The sequence below is a fragment of the Ranitomeya variabilis genome, chromosome 2, assembly GCF_051348905.1.
Source record: "Ranitomeya variabilis isolate aRanVar5 chromosome 2, aRanVar5.hap1, whole genome shotgun sequence".
Taxonomy (NCBI): domain Eukaryota; kingdom Metazoa; phylum Chordata; class Amphibia; order Anura; family Dendrobatidae; genus Ranitomeya; species Ranitomeya variabilis.
The window spans coordinates 41,961,923-41,974,798 of record NC_135233.1 but is presented as its reverse complement, the minus strand read 5'-3'; the positions used below and the strand labels follow the sequence as shown (position 1 = coordinate 41,974,798).

At 42.6% G+C, this 12,876-nt stretch overlaps 1 protein-coding gene across 2 annotated transcripts in view; it reads left to right on the top strand.

Moving 5' to 3' along the window:
* HHAT (hedgehog acyltransferase) overlaps positions 1 to 12,876 on the top strand; it is a 375,411-nt gene that overhangs the window by 121,081 nt on the left and 241,454 nt on the right. For both annotated transcript variants that reach the window (XM_077282350.1, XM_077282351.1), the window contains exon 8: positions 5,076 to 5,226. In XM_077282350.1, coding sequence (XP_077138465.1) covers positions 5,076 to 5,226 — 151 coding nt within the window. The remainder of the gene's footprint in view (positions 1 to 5,075; positions 5,227 to 12,876) is intronic.

Here is a 12,876-nt window from a genome sequence, read left to right as displayed (position 1 = left end):
CGTGGCTGTGCTATTTACTACATGGGCTGTTATATACTACGTGGATGTGCTATATACTACGTGGCCGGCCGCAAACAATCAGCAACAGGCGCAATCCTGTGTATTCATTGCATTATTCTAAAATCTTCATAAACTACATACATATTCTAGAATACCCATGCGTTAGAATCGGGCTACCATCTAGTTAAATATAATGGGTGTGCGTGTGTCCGTATTTGTGGTCCTTAAAAAAAGAACGTGTGAAGGGGGTCTTACAGGCGCACACAATACAATGAGAAAGGAGGAGGGACTGGGCAGAAAAGATGGAAATTAAGAGAGTAATTCTTGCAATATTTTTTTTATATTTTTTTGTGAATTTTCTGTGTTTAGTATAATTTAAAAAGGGAAGGGAACTAAATATTTTTTTTTTTAAAAGGTCCGCAATTATATATTATCCTCTAAGGGTATGTGTCCACGGGCCGTATTACATCCGGAATAGCTGCGGATTGAACGCTGCGTAGAGCCGCAGCGTCAAACACGCAGCGTCCAGATGTTACAGCATAGTGGAGGGGATTTTATGAAATCCCGTCTCCACTATGCGTGCGAACACGCACCCGGCGGCCCTGCGATTCCGGACATGCGTCGCGTCTTTTTAGAACGCAGCATGTCCGTTTACCTTGCGGCGCCGCTGCGCCGCCGCAAGGTAAAACACAGGGCCCTATGTATGGGGTGCGATGATTCCGAATGTGTGCAATGAACACATCAGAATCATCGCATCTACAAAAGGGGGCAAGTTTTCCACTCCGTCCAAAGCGCCAGCCATCCTGAGCGTGGTTACATACCCTAATATTGTTCGGGCCCCTAATATCCTCAGGATAGGTCATCAATATCAGATCGGCTGTGGTCAGACATCCGGCACATCGACTGATCTGTTGCTCTATGCCGGATGTATATGTAGAATGGAGCTCCGTTTGATGAGTAGCAGCCGCTGCCGAGAACTGCAGATCAGCTCCTATTCTCATCATGGAATTATGGAAACAACTGTGCAACTTTGTGTCTTATCACATCAACAGCACAGACTTGTATCTACTGGTAGTACGCAATAGAGGTACCTAATGACAACTTGAAAACAAAGAATTGTTGCAGAATAAAACATAATATTGCGGAATTTGGCATTTAAAAAATAAATAAATTATGGAATCTAAACTGCCCCTTTAATGACTCCCTTTGATGGGCTGTTTGAAATATGTCAATTCCAGTAACTTGTTTTCATCCTGACTTTAAAGAATTTTTTTTAGCAAGTGCAGTATGCGACGCAGTATCATATCTCATTACATGGGGAAGTGAGGGTACGCGCATTGCAATAGTCTCAGAATAACTGCTCGTATTTACTCTTCATAGTTCACCCATTTTGCTCATGGATCCATCAGTTCAATCAAGGATCAAATCAAAGTCACTGTTGGCCAAGAACAGGATCCTTTCAAGACAGGGGCACGTTAGAGTGATATAAACTATACATTGTTTAGAAAACCCATTCTATGTAAGCTTATAGGGTTATTACTTCGGTGGGGTCTTCTTTGTATGATCCATAACTCTTGGACAAAGTGGTGATTGATTTGAAGAGCATCAATCGTTCTGAGGACTTGTCCTGTCCGGCATTACTCTGGCAGCCTTTAATAGGAATGGGCTCTGTGTAATGCTTCATTTCACCTGTGGGGGTGCTGCAGGGAAATTGAACACTTTGAAAAAGTGAAAACACAGCAGATGTGGAGGCAGAAACATCCAGGTGGACAACCCTGTCTGCATCCTAATGATCAAAGTATTCAGTGACAATCCAAATAGAAAAAATCAAACCGTACCCCTTTATTGCTCTGCAGGAATAGTGCGGCTATATTGTGCATGCCGAATGTCCAGATTTTTTATTTTTAACCAGTCCCACCCAGCAAATTTACCGTTTCGTGCTCTGAAAAGGAGAGGGAGTTAGATGAATTAATCCTTGTTCAAGATCAAACTCTCCAATGCAAGTCAATGGACAATGACAAATAGTACACTTATGTCCTCTATGTGCTGACCATGTTTTACTGTTTGATGGGTAGGAGAAGGTGAGAATTTTTTCACACTGGCACATAGACCCAAATGGGCTCAGCACACTGAAAAAAAAACATGGGGAGGGTTTCATCTATGAAAAAAAAATGATATGTGAAATTAAAAATATAATTTTTTTCTCGGGGGGAAGGGGTGGGGGATGCAATATTCCCTACAAGGTTATTGTCACTGGTGTGTCATGTCTTGATTTGACTCCTAGAGGAGGATCTGGGATGACAAAGAAGGTCACAATGTTTAATAGATTGCAGGTCCTTTTTAAGATCTGTTTATTGTTTACCCTGAATTTGAGTGGATTTACTTTAATTCGGCGCTGAAAGGGTTAAGGACCCTTTCTCTTTTGGCTGTGTGCTTGTAGCTTGAGTCCTCAGCTGTGATCACTCCCTCCCACTATATAAACCCACCTCTAGCTTCATTCCTTGCCGGTTATAGATCTTCTATACTGACCTCTTTGAAGGATCCTGTCTCTGGATAAGCTGAGGTGTTCTTTCCTGTTGCAGCAGTGAAGTTTCGTTTTGGAGAAGCCGAGGAGTGCTATTTGTTGTGTGTTTTCCCACTTTTTGTCTTACCTCCCTCGTGTTGTCTTATTGTAGTGGTGTGATTAGTGTCACTGGCCTACACACTAGACAGGGTAAGTTCAGGGCCAGCGAGGGCTTAGACATGTGATTGCACATGGGGGGAAGAACCCATCTAGGGACGATAGGGAGTGCAGGGATCTGACTTGCATTTATATTAGGAGGTCATCCCACTCCCCCCTCTTGTACATCTTCCCCTTACTCCCAGAGTGACAGTTATCCTTAGATTAAGATTATACTATCAGTTTGGGCGTACAGACTCCCTTTCAAATCCACATTTCAAGTCAATTTCTGCGCTGAAAAAATCTGCAGCATTTGTGATTTAGGATATCCCCATACACATCCGACGGTCACTGTAACAATCACATTTAGCTAAATTTTATATGTATGGGGACCTTTTTGGGGGCAGGCTCTTCATTGTTGGGGTTTCATGATGCCCAACCATCCAAGCTTGGCAACATACTTCGAAGGTCTGTACCGTGAACCCTACCTGAGATGTGCTACGTGATACTGATTCCCCAGGAGGTTTAAAAGGTATCTTCGGACGGAGCCAAAGCGTAAACCCTAAACTTTCTCTAGGTGAGGACGTCCCATGGAAATGTGCACAGCACCAGTCAGTAATGTTCTTACTTTTGCTTCCTCTCCTCGTTTATAGCCTGCAGTCTCACAGACACAAAATGGGTGTGCAGCTGCAGCCATCACTGCTGTCTACAACCTTACTATGTACGGTACTTCCAGAAATATCATTATGGGACTGAGGAGGTTTCTGAATATTCACATAAAGTTTGCAGGCAGAGTAAGGGAAATAAGGGAAGATCTTCCTATTTTCCCCCAATAATCATAATATGCAGAGTTTGCAGCTATCGGTATTATGTCCTCATAGTTGATGAAATCGCTGACGGAGACTACTGTAAGGAGCCATTTTTGCGGTATGAATATGTATCCTGAATATCGATCTATATGGTAATGAAATACAAGCAGTCGTCTATTTTTTTGTGATTTTTTTTTTTCCCCCTCCTATCCTGCCTCATTACGATGAGAAAATACTAAAATGTTCGGCATCTGATACGTTGCGAGAAGCACAAATCGGCCAACCTAATGGCATTTTACAGGGAGCTCCTTGTGGCTGCCGGAGACAAATCTTAGCTGGGAAGGCGGATGATTGCTTCCATAATGCCGTGTTAGCAACTCGCTCGGCAGTCACAGTCTCGCACTTTATTGTTGGTGTTTGTAAAGTCATGGCTGCTTAGAATGTTATTTTCCATCCCTTGAAATGAGCCTCACTGTGGCGCGTGCAAGGATGGAAAAGTGTAATTTCCCTTGAGAAAGAACCATCGGCGCCTATTGTCAGTCTACGTGTGTGGCGGCCATGCGTGTTTTCTATCGAAATCGTAACATGTATCCGAGTCAAAACTCAACTCCTCCTTTTTTTTTTCTTGAACTGTTGTGATCTATGAATCTTTGGAATAAATTTGTGAAAATTTTGGTGCCCTTAGGTTTATATTCCAAATACACTTATTAGTGAGCCTCTTTATATATTTATAATACAGTATATATATGTACTTATATACTGTTTACTTGTAAGCTTTAATAAACTCACTTTAATACACCCCTGTCCCTTCTCACTTTATTCCACCCAATTTTCTAGATTCCTTTGAAAAGTGCCAAGAAGTAAAAAAAAATTGCATCTTTATTAGGGGATTTGTCTTTATTTCTGTAAAAAAAAAATGCATGTAATGGTTTCCAAACCCCTGTTTTTGCCCAGTTTATTTAGCTGCATTGATAACAGAATGTACTAATTTGGAGTACCGATGATGGCAATCAAAGGGTTATCTCAGTACCTGTCTACTTTTCGTACAGCACCTTATCCCCAGAGCTGATGAGACGCAGGTGCTGACCAGTTCACTGCCATCGTCTATATTCTATTTTCAGACACGTGTTTCTGGGTGTTTGCACCTCATCAGTGCAAAGCAGGAGGTCTGAGTTGGCTGGGTGAGAGGCCGCTGACAGGTGGTCTAAGGGGAATCATTAATGTTTCCCCTTAGACGACTTGTCAGCGGCCTCTCACCCAGCCAAATCAGACCTCTTGCTTTGCACTGATGAGGTGCAAACACCCAGAAACACGTGTCTGAAAATAGTGTGAAGATAGTGTAAAGTAACTTATAGGTCATGAATGTACAGTAGTAAAAAGAACATAAAGATAAATTATAAAATTCTGTATTAAAATCAGGAAAAATATATATCTTGGTACCGTGTTAGCCAGTGGATAGAAAAAAATATTTAGAAATGAGAGTCCTCAACCACTGAGGACTAATCGTAAGTATTAAGATCAGGCATCTGAGGTGGAAAGACTGAAGACGTGTCCTGCACCATGTCCTATTCCTTTACATTGTATGTGGCCTTTCTTTTGCCTTCTAGGTGGTCTCGCCTTGGCACAAGTTCTGTTTTTTTATGTGAAGTATTTGGTCCTGTACGGCTTTCCGGCGCTTCTTGTACAGTTGGATGGCTTGAGCGCCCCGGCATTGCCGCGCTGTGTCAGCACTATGTACAGCTTCTCGGGTATTTGGAGGTCAGTGTCTTTTGTCATTCTCCTTTTCTCCTTCAGTGTAACAGAGTATTACATAATCTTCGTACAGGAGGTGAAATAAAAGCCTCGTCTGCTGAGCTGGCAATCTTATTGTAACGGGAGAACATTGGGGCGATTGGTGTTGTCTCAGCATTTTCTAATGTCAGCAACTACCAAAAGTTTTCCAACTTCTCGGAAAGTTTTTAGATCTCTGGTTAAATTGTTTGGTTATTTCTAACCAAGTTTAAGTAAATTTGTGAAAATTTGATTAAAAAAAATATATACATGGATGGTATTAATATTCCACATTTCATCATGAAAACACGATGTGGTCAAAAACGACAGGTTTTCTATTAGAACCTTTTTCAGGGACTGCGCTCCTTCTTCGGAGAGTTTTTTTTAAGAGTTATTTTTCTTGAAGTGTTTTTTTTTTTTTTAGCCTTTTGATTGGACGGTGCCTAGTTTGGAGCGTTTCCCATCAGAAGTGGCTTCAAATAAGTGAAATTGGTTTTTTTCCTTTTTTTTCAACCATGCCCTTTTAAAAACTCAAATGGGGGGACAAAAAAAAGAGTGTAAAAGACCTACCATATGAAGAGCAAAGTGGTTTTACGTTAGAAACAGTTTTTTAAGCATTTTTTTTAACAATTTTTCTGCATGTAACTAAGCGGCGAACTAAAAGAAAAAGACATCAGAATGAGGAAATTTTCTGGTCACTCTCAGGGTATGTGCACACGCAGCGGATTTGACGCTGCGGATCCGCAGCAGTTTTCCCAAAGTTTACGGTACCATATAAACCTATGGGAAAAAAAAACCGCTGTGCACATGCTGCGGAAAAATCCGCGCGGAAAATTTTCCGCAGCATGTCAATTCTTTGTAGGATATTTACCTGCACCAATAGGAAAGTGCAGTTGAAAAACCGCAGCGGAATCCGCAGAAGAAACCGCGAGAAAATCCGCAGTGAAAACCACAGTGGTTTTGCACTGCGGATTTTCCAAATCCGCTGCGGAAAAATCCGCAGCAGAATCCGCAACGTGTGCACATACCCTCACTCTATGAGAATGACCAAAGAAAGGCTCAGCCTGTTTCCCATCCTTAACCAGTGACTGTAAATCATTCCCTCTTCCTGCTCCCATTCCTCGTGTTAATCTTGCTGCATCCTCGCCTACTCATGTTATGGTCTAGGAACTAAACTACAGTAATGAGAATGTCCCAAGGTTATTCTCATTATTGTGATTCCAGGTTGGCGCACAATGGCTTATTCAAATATCAGATGCGTCTTTTCTTACTTGTGCTCTTAGCTCAATATATCCTGAGATGTTTGGAGCCAAATTCTCAGCTCTGAAAAACAAACAAACATGAAATTATCATATTCTGTCTGGGAGATATTTATACTATATGCCTTGTTTGTATTGAGAGAAATAGATCGTCATTAACCAGCGGTAAGGACTTTATTAGTGATGAGCGAATAAGGTGTTATCTGAGCATGCTCCGGTGCTAACTGAGTGACTTCGACATGCTTGAAAAATGTGTTAGAATCCACATGTCTGAATGTCTCGCGGCTGTTCAACAACCGAAATTACTCAAACATTATCCGAGCACTTTCGCTAATCACTACTCTTTATTATAAGCATTCGCTATGATCAACATCTTTATAGCTTTGATATCAGTATCCTTTTACTACTGAATCTGACAGTACAGCTGTATAGGTCATAGTACAACAATAAAAATGACACCGGTCTTGTAGAAATCCGATGTGCCAGTGCTGAGAAATCAAGCTAACTGCAAAGTAGCCTGGGAGAAGTGCATTGGGGGCATGTCAATGCACTCAGAGTACACAGACACGCCCCCAGTGCACTTCCAGACTAACTTGCTTCGAAGCTTGATTTCTCAGCGCTGGCACATCGGATTAATACGAAACAGGTGTCATTTTTAAAGATACACTGGGACCTACGCAGCCATACTGCTACTAAAATCACCTTTCTGAAGGATCCCTTTAAATGCTGTGATTCCAGTTGGTTTGCTTTGACCTTTTGCTGAGCATATCCTGCAGTTCCTTGGACATTATTGATTACAAATTGTAGCTGACACATTATTTCGCACACCGTGACCCCGTTCCACCTTTCAGTAGGTTTTGTCTTTCATCCTTGGAGTCCAGAGAGGAAATCCAGGAGTGTGCGCGGATATATGTGACTTCTGATATCTCTCCCGGGATATTTACAAGTACATTTCCTATATTAGAATTCAAAGTCACTTTGATTATGAGAAGTCATTAGTCTCCAAACTCTCCAGCTGCTTTGTACTAATAGATGGAGACGGTTATTGCTGCCTGACCTTCATTGACCTTGGCGCCTCAAATCACACGCTTCCAATTAAGTAGATGGCGCAACATGGCGTGCTACCTATGGGGAGACGAGAGGGGATGTTTGGGTGACAGGGTAGTGCCTTGTTGATGAAGACATTGTCAGATAACATTTTGTGCATGTTCTCAGTCCTTGTTGTCTTTCATGGGTTATCATAGGCATGCATAGTAATCCCGTGCGCTGCGCGGTCTGCATACAGAATAGCACCGTCATATAGCTCGAAGCTGTAGAAGACGCCGTCAGCACGGGGGGATACCTGCATTTGTTTCATCATATATTAATTCAATAACAAGCAAATATCTAAATATCTCTAAAAATCAGCGCTGATTAATTGTATCATTTCTAGAAGACAGGTCCTATTTTGTTTCCTGACACAGAGCTCCAAATCCCCTGCAGCAACCAACAGGGGGAGCTCATGAGCTCATTGCAAGCATTCAGTATGCAGTAAGCTCAGAAGCGCCATCTAGTGGTGCAAGCCGACTGACAGCATTTTAATATTTAAAGTGAATCTGTCAGCAGGTTTTTGCTACGAAATCTGAGAACAACGTACAGTGGGTACGGAAAGTATCCTTAATTTTGTAAAGAGGGCTCCTTAGATTATTTTAATCTGGTGCACCCCATCTCTTTCATATATAGCGAGCCCCGTGGTACAATAGCGTGCAGTAGATTAGTACTGCTTCCCTACATTATATTCGAGCCTGACATATCGGGAAGTCGGTGTGATACAAACACACATGACTGATCAGGGCCGGACTGGGACTAAAATTCAGCCCTGGCACTTGAAGTTACACAGGCCCACTTGTCAAATGGTGACTGTATAATATCTTTGTACACTTGTAGGCAGGGCCGGTTTTAGGCAAAGTGGGGCCCTAAATGCTAACATATTGCACATCATACAAAAGCATTTCGGTTGTATTTACATGCGCTGATCTCAGGCCGCTTAATGAGTTTGATCGACAATACTGAAGTTGTTCAACGCTTGTTTCCCGGCCTCTTTCCACCAGCTGAGGAATAATGATGGGACAGAACGATCACTAATACTGTAGATCACTAACAGATCACCATACAGTATCATGTTATCAGCAGCACATCTACAGTTTACACCGGCGATGTGCTGCTGAGAACAATGATTTTTGTTCCAGCAAAAACAATCTGAATATGCAGCATTTTACTTGTTTAGTAAAATACACCCCATAGTCCTCCATATATTATAATACACTCCTCAGTCCTCCATATAGTATAATACACTCCTCAGTCCTCCATATAGTACAATACACTCCTCATAGTGCTCCATATAGTATAATGCACCGCCATAGTCATCCATGTAGTACAATTCACTTTCCATAGTATAATGCACCCCATAGTTCTTCATACAGTATAATGTATTCCCCATGGTCCTCAATACAGTATAATGCAGCCCACATATAGTATAATGCAGCCACCACCCTACAGAATATAATTCAGCCACCTCAGAGTATAATGCAGCCAACCCAGAGTATAATGCAGCCACCCCATAGAATATAATGCAGCCCCCTCATAGAGTATGATGCAATCACGCCTCAAAGAATATAAATATAATACAGCCCCCGTAGAATACAATGTAGCCCCGAATAGAATATAATACAGCCCACCTCCCCACAGAATATAATGCAGCCTCATCAAAGAGTATGATGCAATCATCCCTCATAAAATCTAATACAGCCCCCCATAGAATATAATACAGCCCACCTCCCCATAAGATATAATGTAGCCCCATAGAATATAATGCAGCCCCCCATAGTATATAACACAGCCTCCCTCATAGAATATAATATATGCCCCATAGTATATAACACAGCCTCCCTCATAGAATATAATGTACCCCCACAATAGTATATAACACAGCCACATAGTATATAACACGGCCTCCCCATAGAATATAATATACCCCCCATAGTATATAGCAAAGCCCGCATAGTATGTAGCACAACCCGCATAGTATATAGCAAAGCCCGCATCGTATATAGCACAACCCGCATAGTATATAGCAAAGCCCGCATAGTATATAGCACAATTCGCATAGTATATAGCACAACCCACATATCATATAGCACAACCCACATAGCAGATAACACAGCCCACGTAGTAGTATACAGCGCAGCCCACACAGTAGTATACAGCACAGCCCACACAGTAGTTTACAGCATAGCCCACGTAGGAGTATACAGCACAGCCCACGTAGCAGTATACAGTACAGCCCACGTAGCAGTATACAGCACAGACCACATAGCAGTATACAGCACAGTCCACATAGCAGTATACAGCACAGCCCACGTAGTATACAGCACAGCCCACGTAGTAGTATACAGCACAGCCCACACAGTAGTATATGTTATGGATCCTGGTGGCAAGGATCACAAAACTGACCTGATAGGTAAACGGAATATAGGACAAGCTCTGGGGATGTGGGAACTATACTGACCGCAACACTGATCCTATCCAAACACACTAAAGGCAGCTGTGGAGCGTTACTTAAAATCCTAGACGCCTCTTCACAGCCTGAGAAACTAGCTACCCCTAGAGAGAAAGCAAGCCTCACTTGCCTCAGAGAAATAACCCCAAAGTTTAGACAGCCCCCCACAAATAATAACGGTGAGTTAAGGGGAAAGCACAAACATAGAAATGAAAACAGGTTTTAGCAAAATGAGGCCCGCTAATACTAAATTGTCAGAAGATAGCAAGGGATCTGTGCGGTCAGTAAAAAACACTATCAAAAACTATCCACGCAGAGAATACAAGAACCCCCACACCGACTCACGATGTGAGGGGCGCACTCCGCACCCCAGAGCTACCAGCAAGCGAGAAAATCACATATAAGCAAGCTGGACTGAACTCATCAGATAGTGAGAAACATTTTCAATGAAACAATGAGCAAATGAACTAGCAAGACTTAGCTTCTCCAGGAGGAGACAGGTCACAAGTGAAGTCCAGGAAAGATCAGAACCAGTACTGAATACAACGACAGCAGGCAACCAGTAAAGGTCCAGGTGAATTAAATAGGAACCAGAATAGCAGGAAACGAGACAGCTGAGCCACCTACAGACCAGCCGTATCGCTAAAGGCCACAAGAGGGAGCCCAAGAACAGAACTCACACAGTACCACTCATGACCACAGGAGGGAGCCTGAGAACGGAATTCACAACAAGTATATAGCACAGCCCACACAGTAGTATATAGCACAGCCCACACAGTAGTATATAGCACAGCCCACATAGTAGTTTACAGCACGGCCCACATAGTAGTATATAGCACAGCCCACACAGTAGTATATAGCACAACCCACACAGTAGTATATAGCACAGCCCACATAGTAGTATATAGCACAGCCCACATAGTAGTGTATAGCACAGCCCACACAGTAGTATATAGCACAGCCCACACAGTAGTATATAGCACAGCCCACACAGTAGTATACAGCACAGCCCACACAGTAGTATACAGCACAGCCCACACAGTAGTATATAGCACAGCCCACATAGTAGTATGCAGCGCAGCCCGCATCTCCTCCCCCCCCCCCCCCCCCCCCCGAGAATGGCCCCACAATCCAGTAAAAAAAAAACACTGCTCACCTCTCCTCCTGCCCGCGGTGCTCCCTGCCCCTGTCTCGGCGGCTGCCGCTGCACTGCCTGGGACACAGTGAGTGCGCGTGCACCCGCAGTGTCAGAGGCAGAGCGTGGAATAATGGGAGAGGGAGCGTCGGCAGACGCTCTCTCCTCCATCATTGCATTCAACTGTACCGGCGTCATAGACGCCGGTATAGTTGAATGCGGCGGCGCTGGTGGGGGGGTGAGTCGGCGTGCAGCGGCCCACTACTGGCACCGGCCCTTCTGGCATTTGCCAGAACTGCTCGATGGCCAGTCCGGCCCTGGCTGTGATCGTAAAGCCACTGGCTGGTACATGCAGCCCATGGTTTGGGGAACATGTATCAGCTTACAGGTTCTTTAAAGTTACTTGACGGAACAGTCATACAAATCCGAAATCTGGAATCGGATTGATCGATAGGAAGGGCTGGCGGGGTCGGCATATATATAACCAGTTCCAGGCCAAGAATCTATCTATCTATATATATATATATATATATATATATATATATATATATATATATATATATATATATATAATCCTCCGCTCTGTCACTGCCAGGGTCCCCCAATAACGCCAGAGCGGTATGCTGCCAGCAGTTCCTCAGATATACAATGGTGTTCAAAAGTCCTGCATAGGCGTGAAGAAAACTATATGTTTCATACTTCTGCATCTCTACAGTGAAACTGGTGGAACATATATGTTTTTGCAATCCCTCATTGTATGCCATACTCATTTTTGAATGTCCCAAGTGTATAAATTGTTATGGTATGCGCATTTTTGATAATTTTTTTTACAGCATAACCATACCTACACCAGTACAGTGTGTAGAATGGTGAACAGGTTTCTAAGTTCATTGACTTCCAATGCAAGTTCACACAGACTTAACCCCTTCACCCCCGGAGCTTTTTCCGTTTTTCCGTTTTCGTTTTTCGCTCCCCTCCTTCCCAGAGCCATAACTTTTTTATTTTTCCGTCAATTTGGCCATGTGAGGGCTTATTTTTTGCGGGACGAGTTGTACTTTTGAACAACATCATTGGTTTTAGCATGTCGTGTACTAGAAAACGGGAAAAAAATTCCAAGTGCAGTGAAATTGCAAAAAAAGTGCAATCCCACACTTGTTTTTTGCTTGCCTATTTTGCTAGGTTCACTAAATGCTAAAACTGACCTGCCATTATGATTCTCCAGGTCACTACGAGTTCATAGACACCTAACATGACTAGGTTATTTTTCACCTAAGTGGTGAAAAAAAATTCCAAACTTTGCAAAAAACAAAACAAAACAAAATTGCGCCATTTTCCGATACTCGTAGCGTCTCCATTTTTCGTGATCTGGGGTCAGGTGAGGGCTTATTTTTTGCGTGCCGAGCTGGCGTTTTTAATGATAGCATTTTGGTGTAGATACGTTCTTTTGATCGCCCGTTATTGCATTTTAATGCAATGTCGTGGCGACCAAAAAAACGTAAATCTGGCGTTTCGAATTTTTTTCTCATTACGCCATTTAGCGATCAGGTTAATGCTTTTTTTTAATTGATAGATCGGGCGATTCTGAACGCGGCGATACCAAATATGTGTAGGTTTTTTTTTTTTTTTATTGATTTATTTTGATTGGGGCGAAAGGGGGGTGATTTAAACTTTTATGTTTTTTTTATTTTTTTCACATTTTTAAAAAC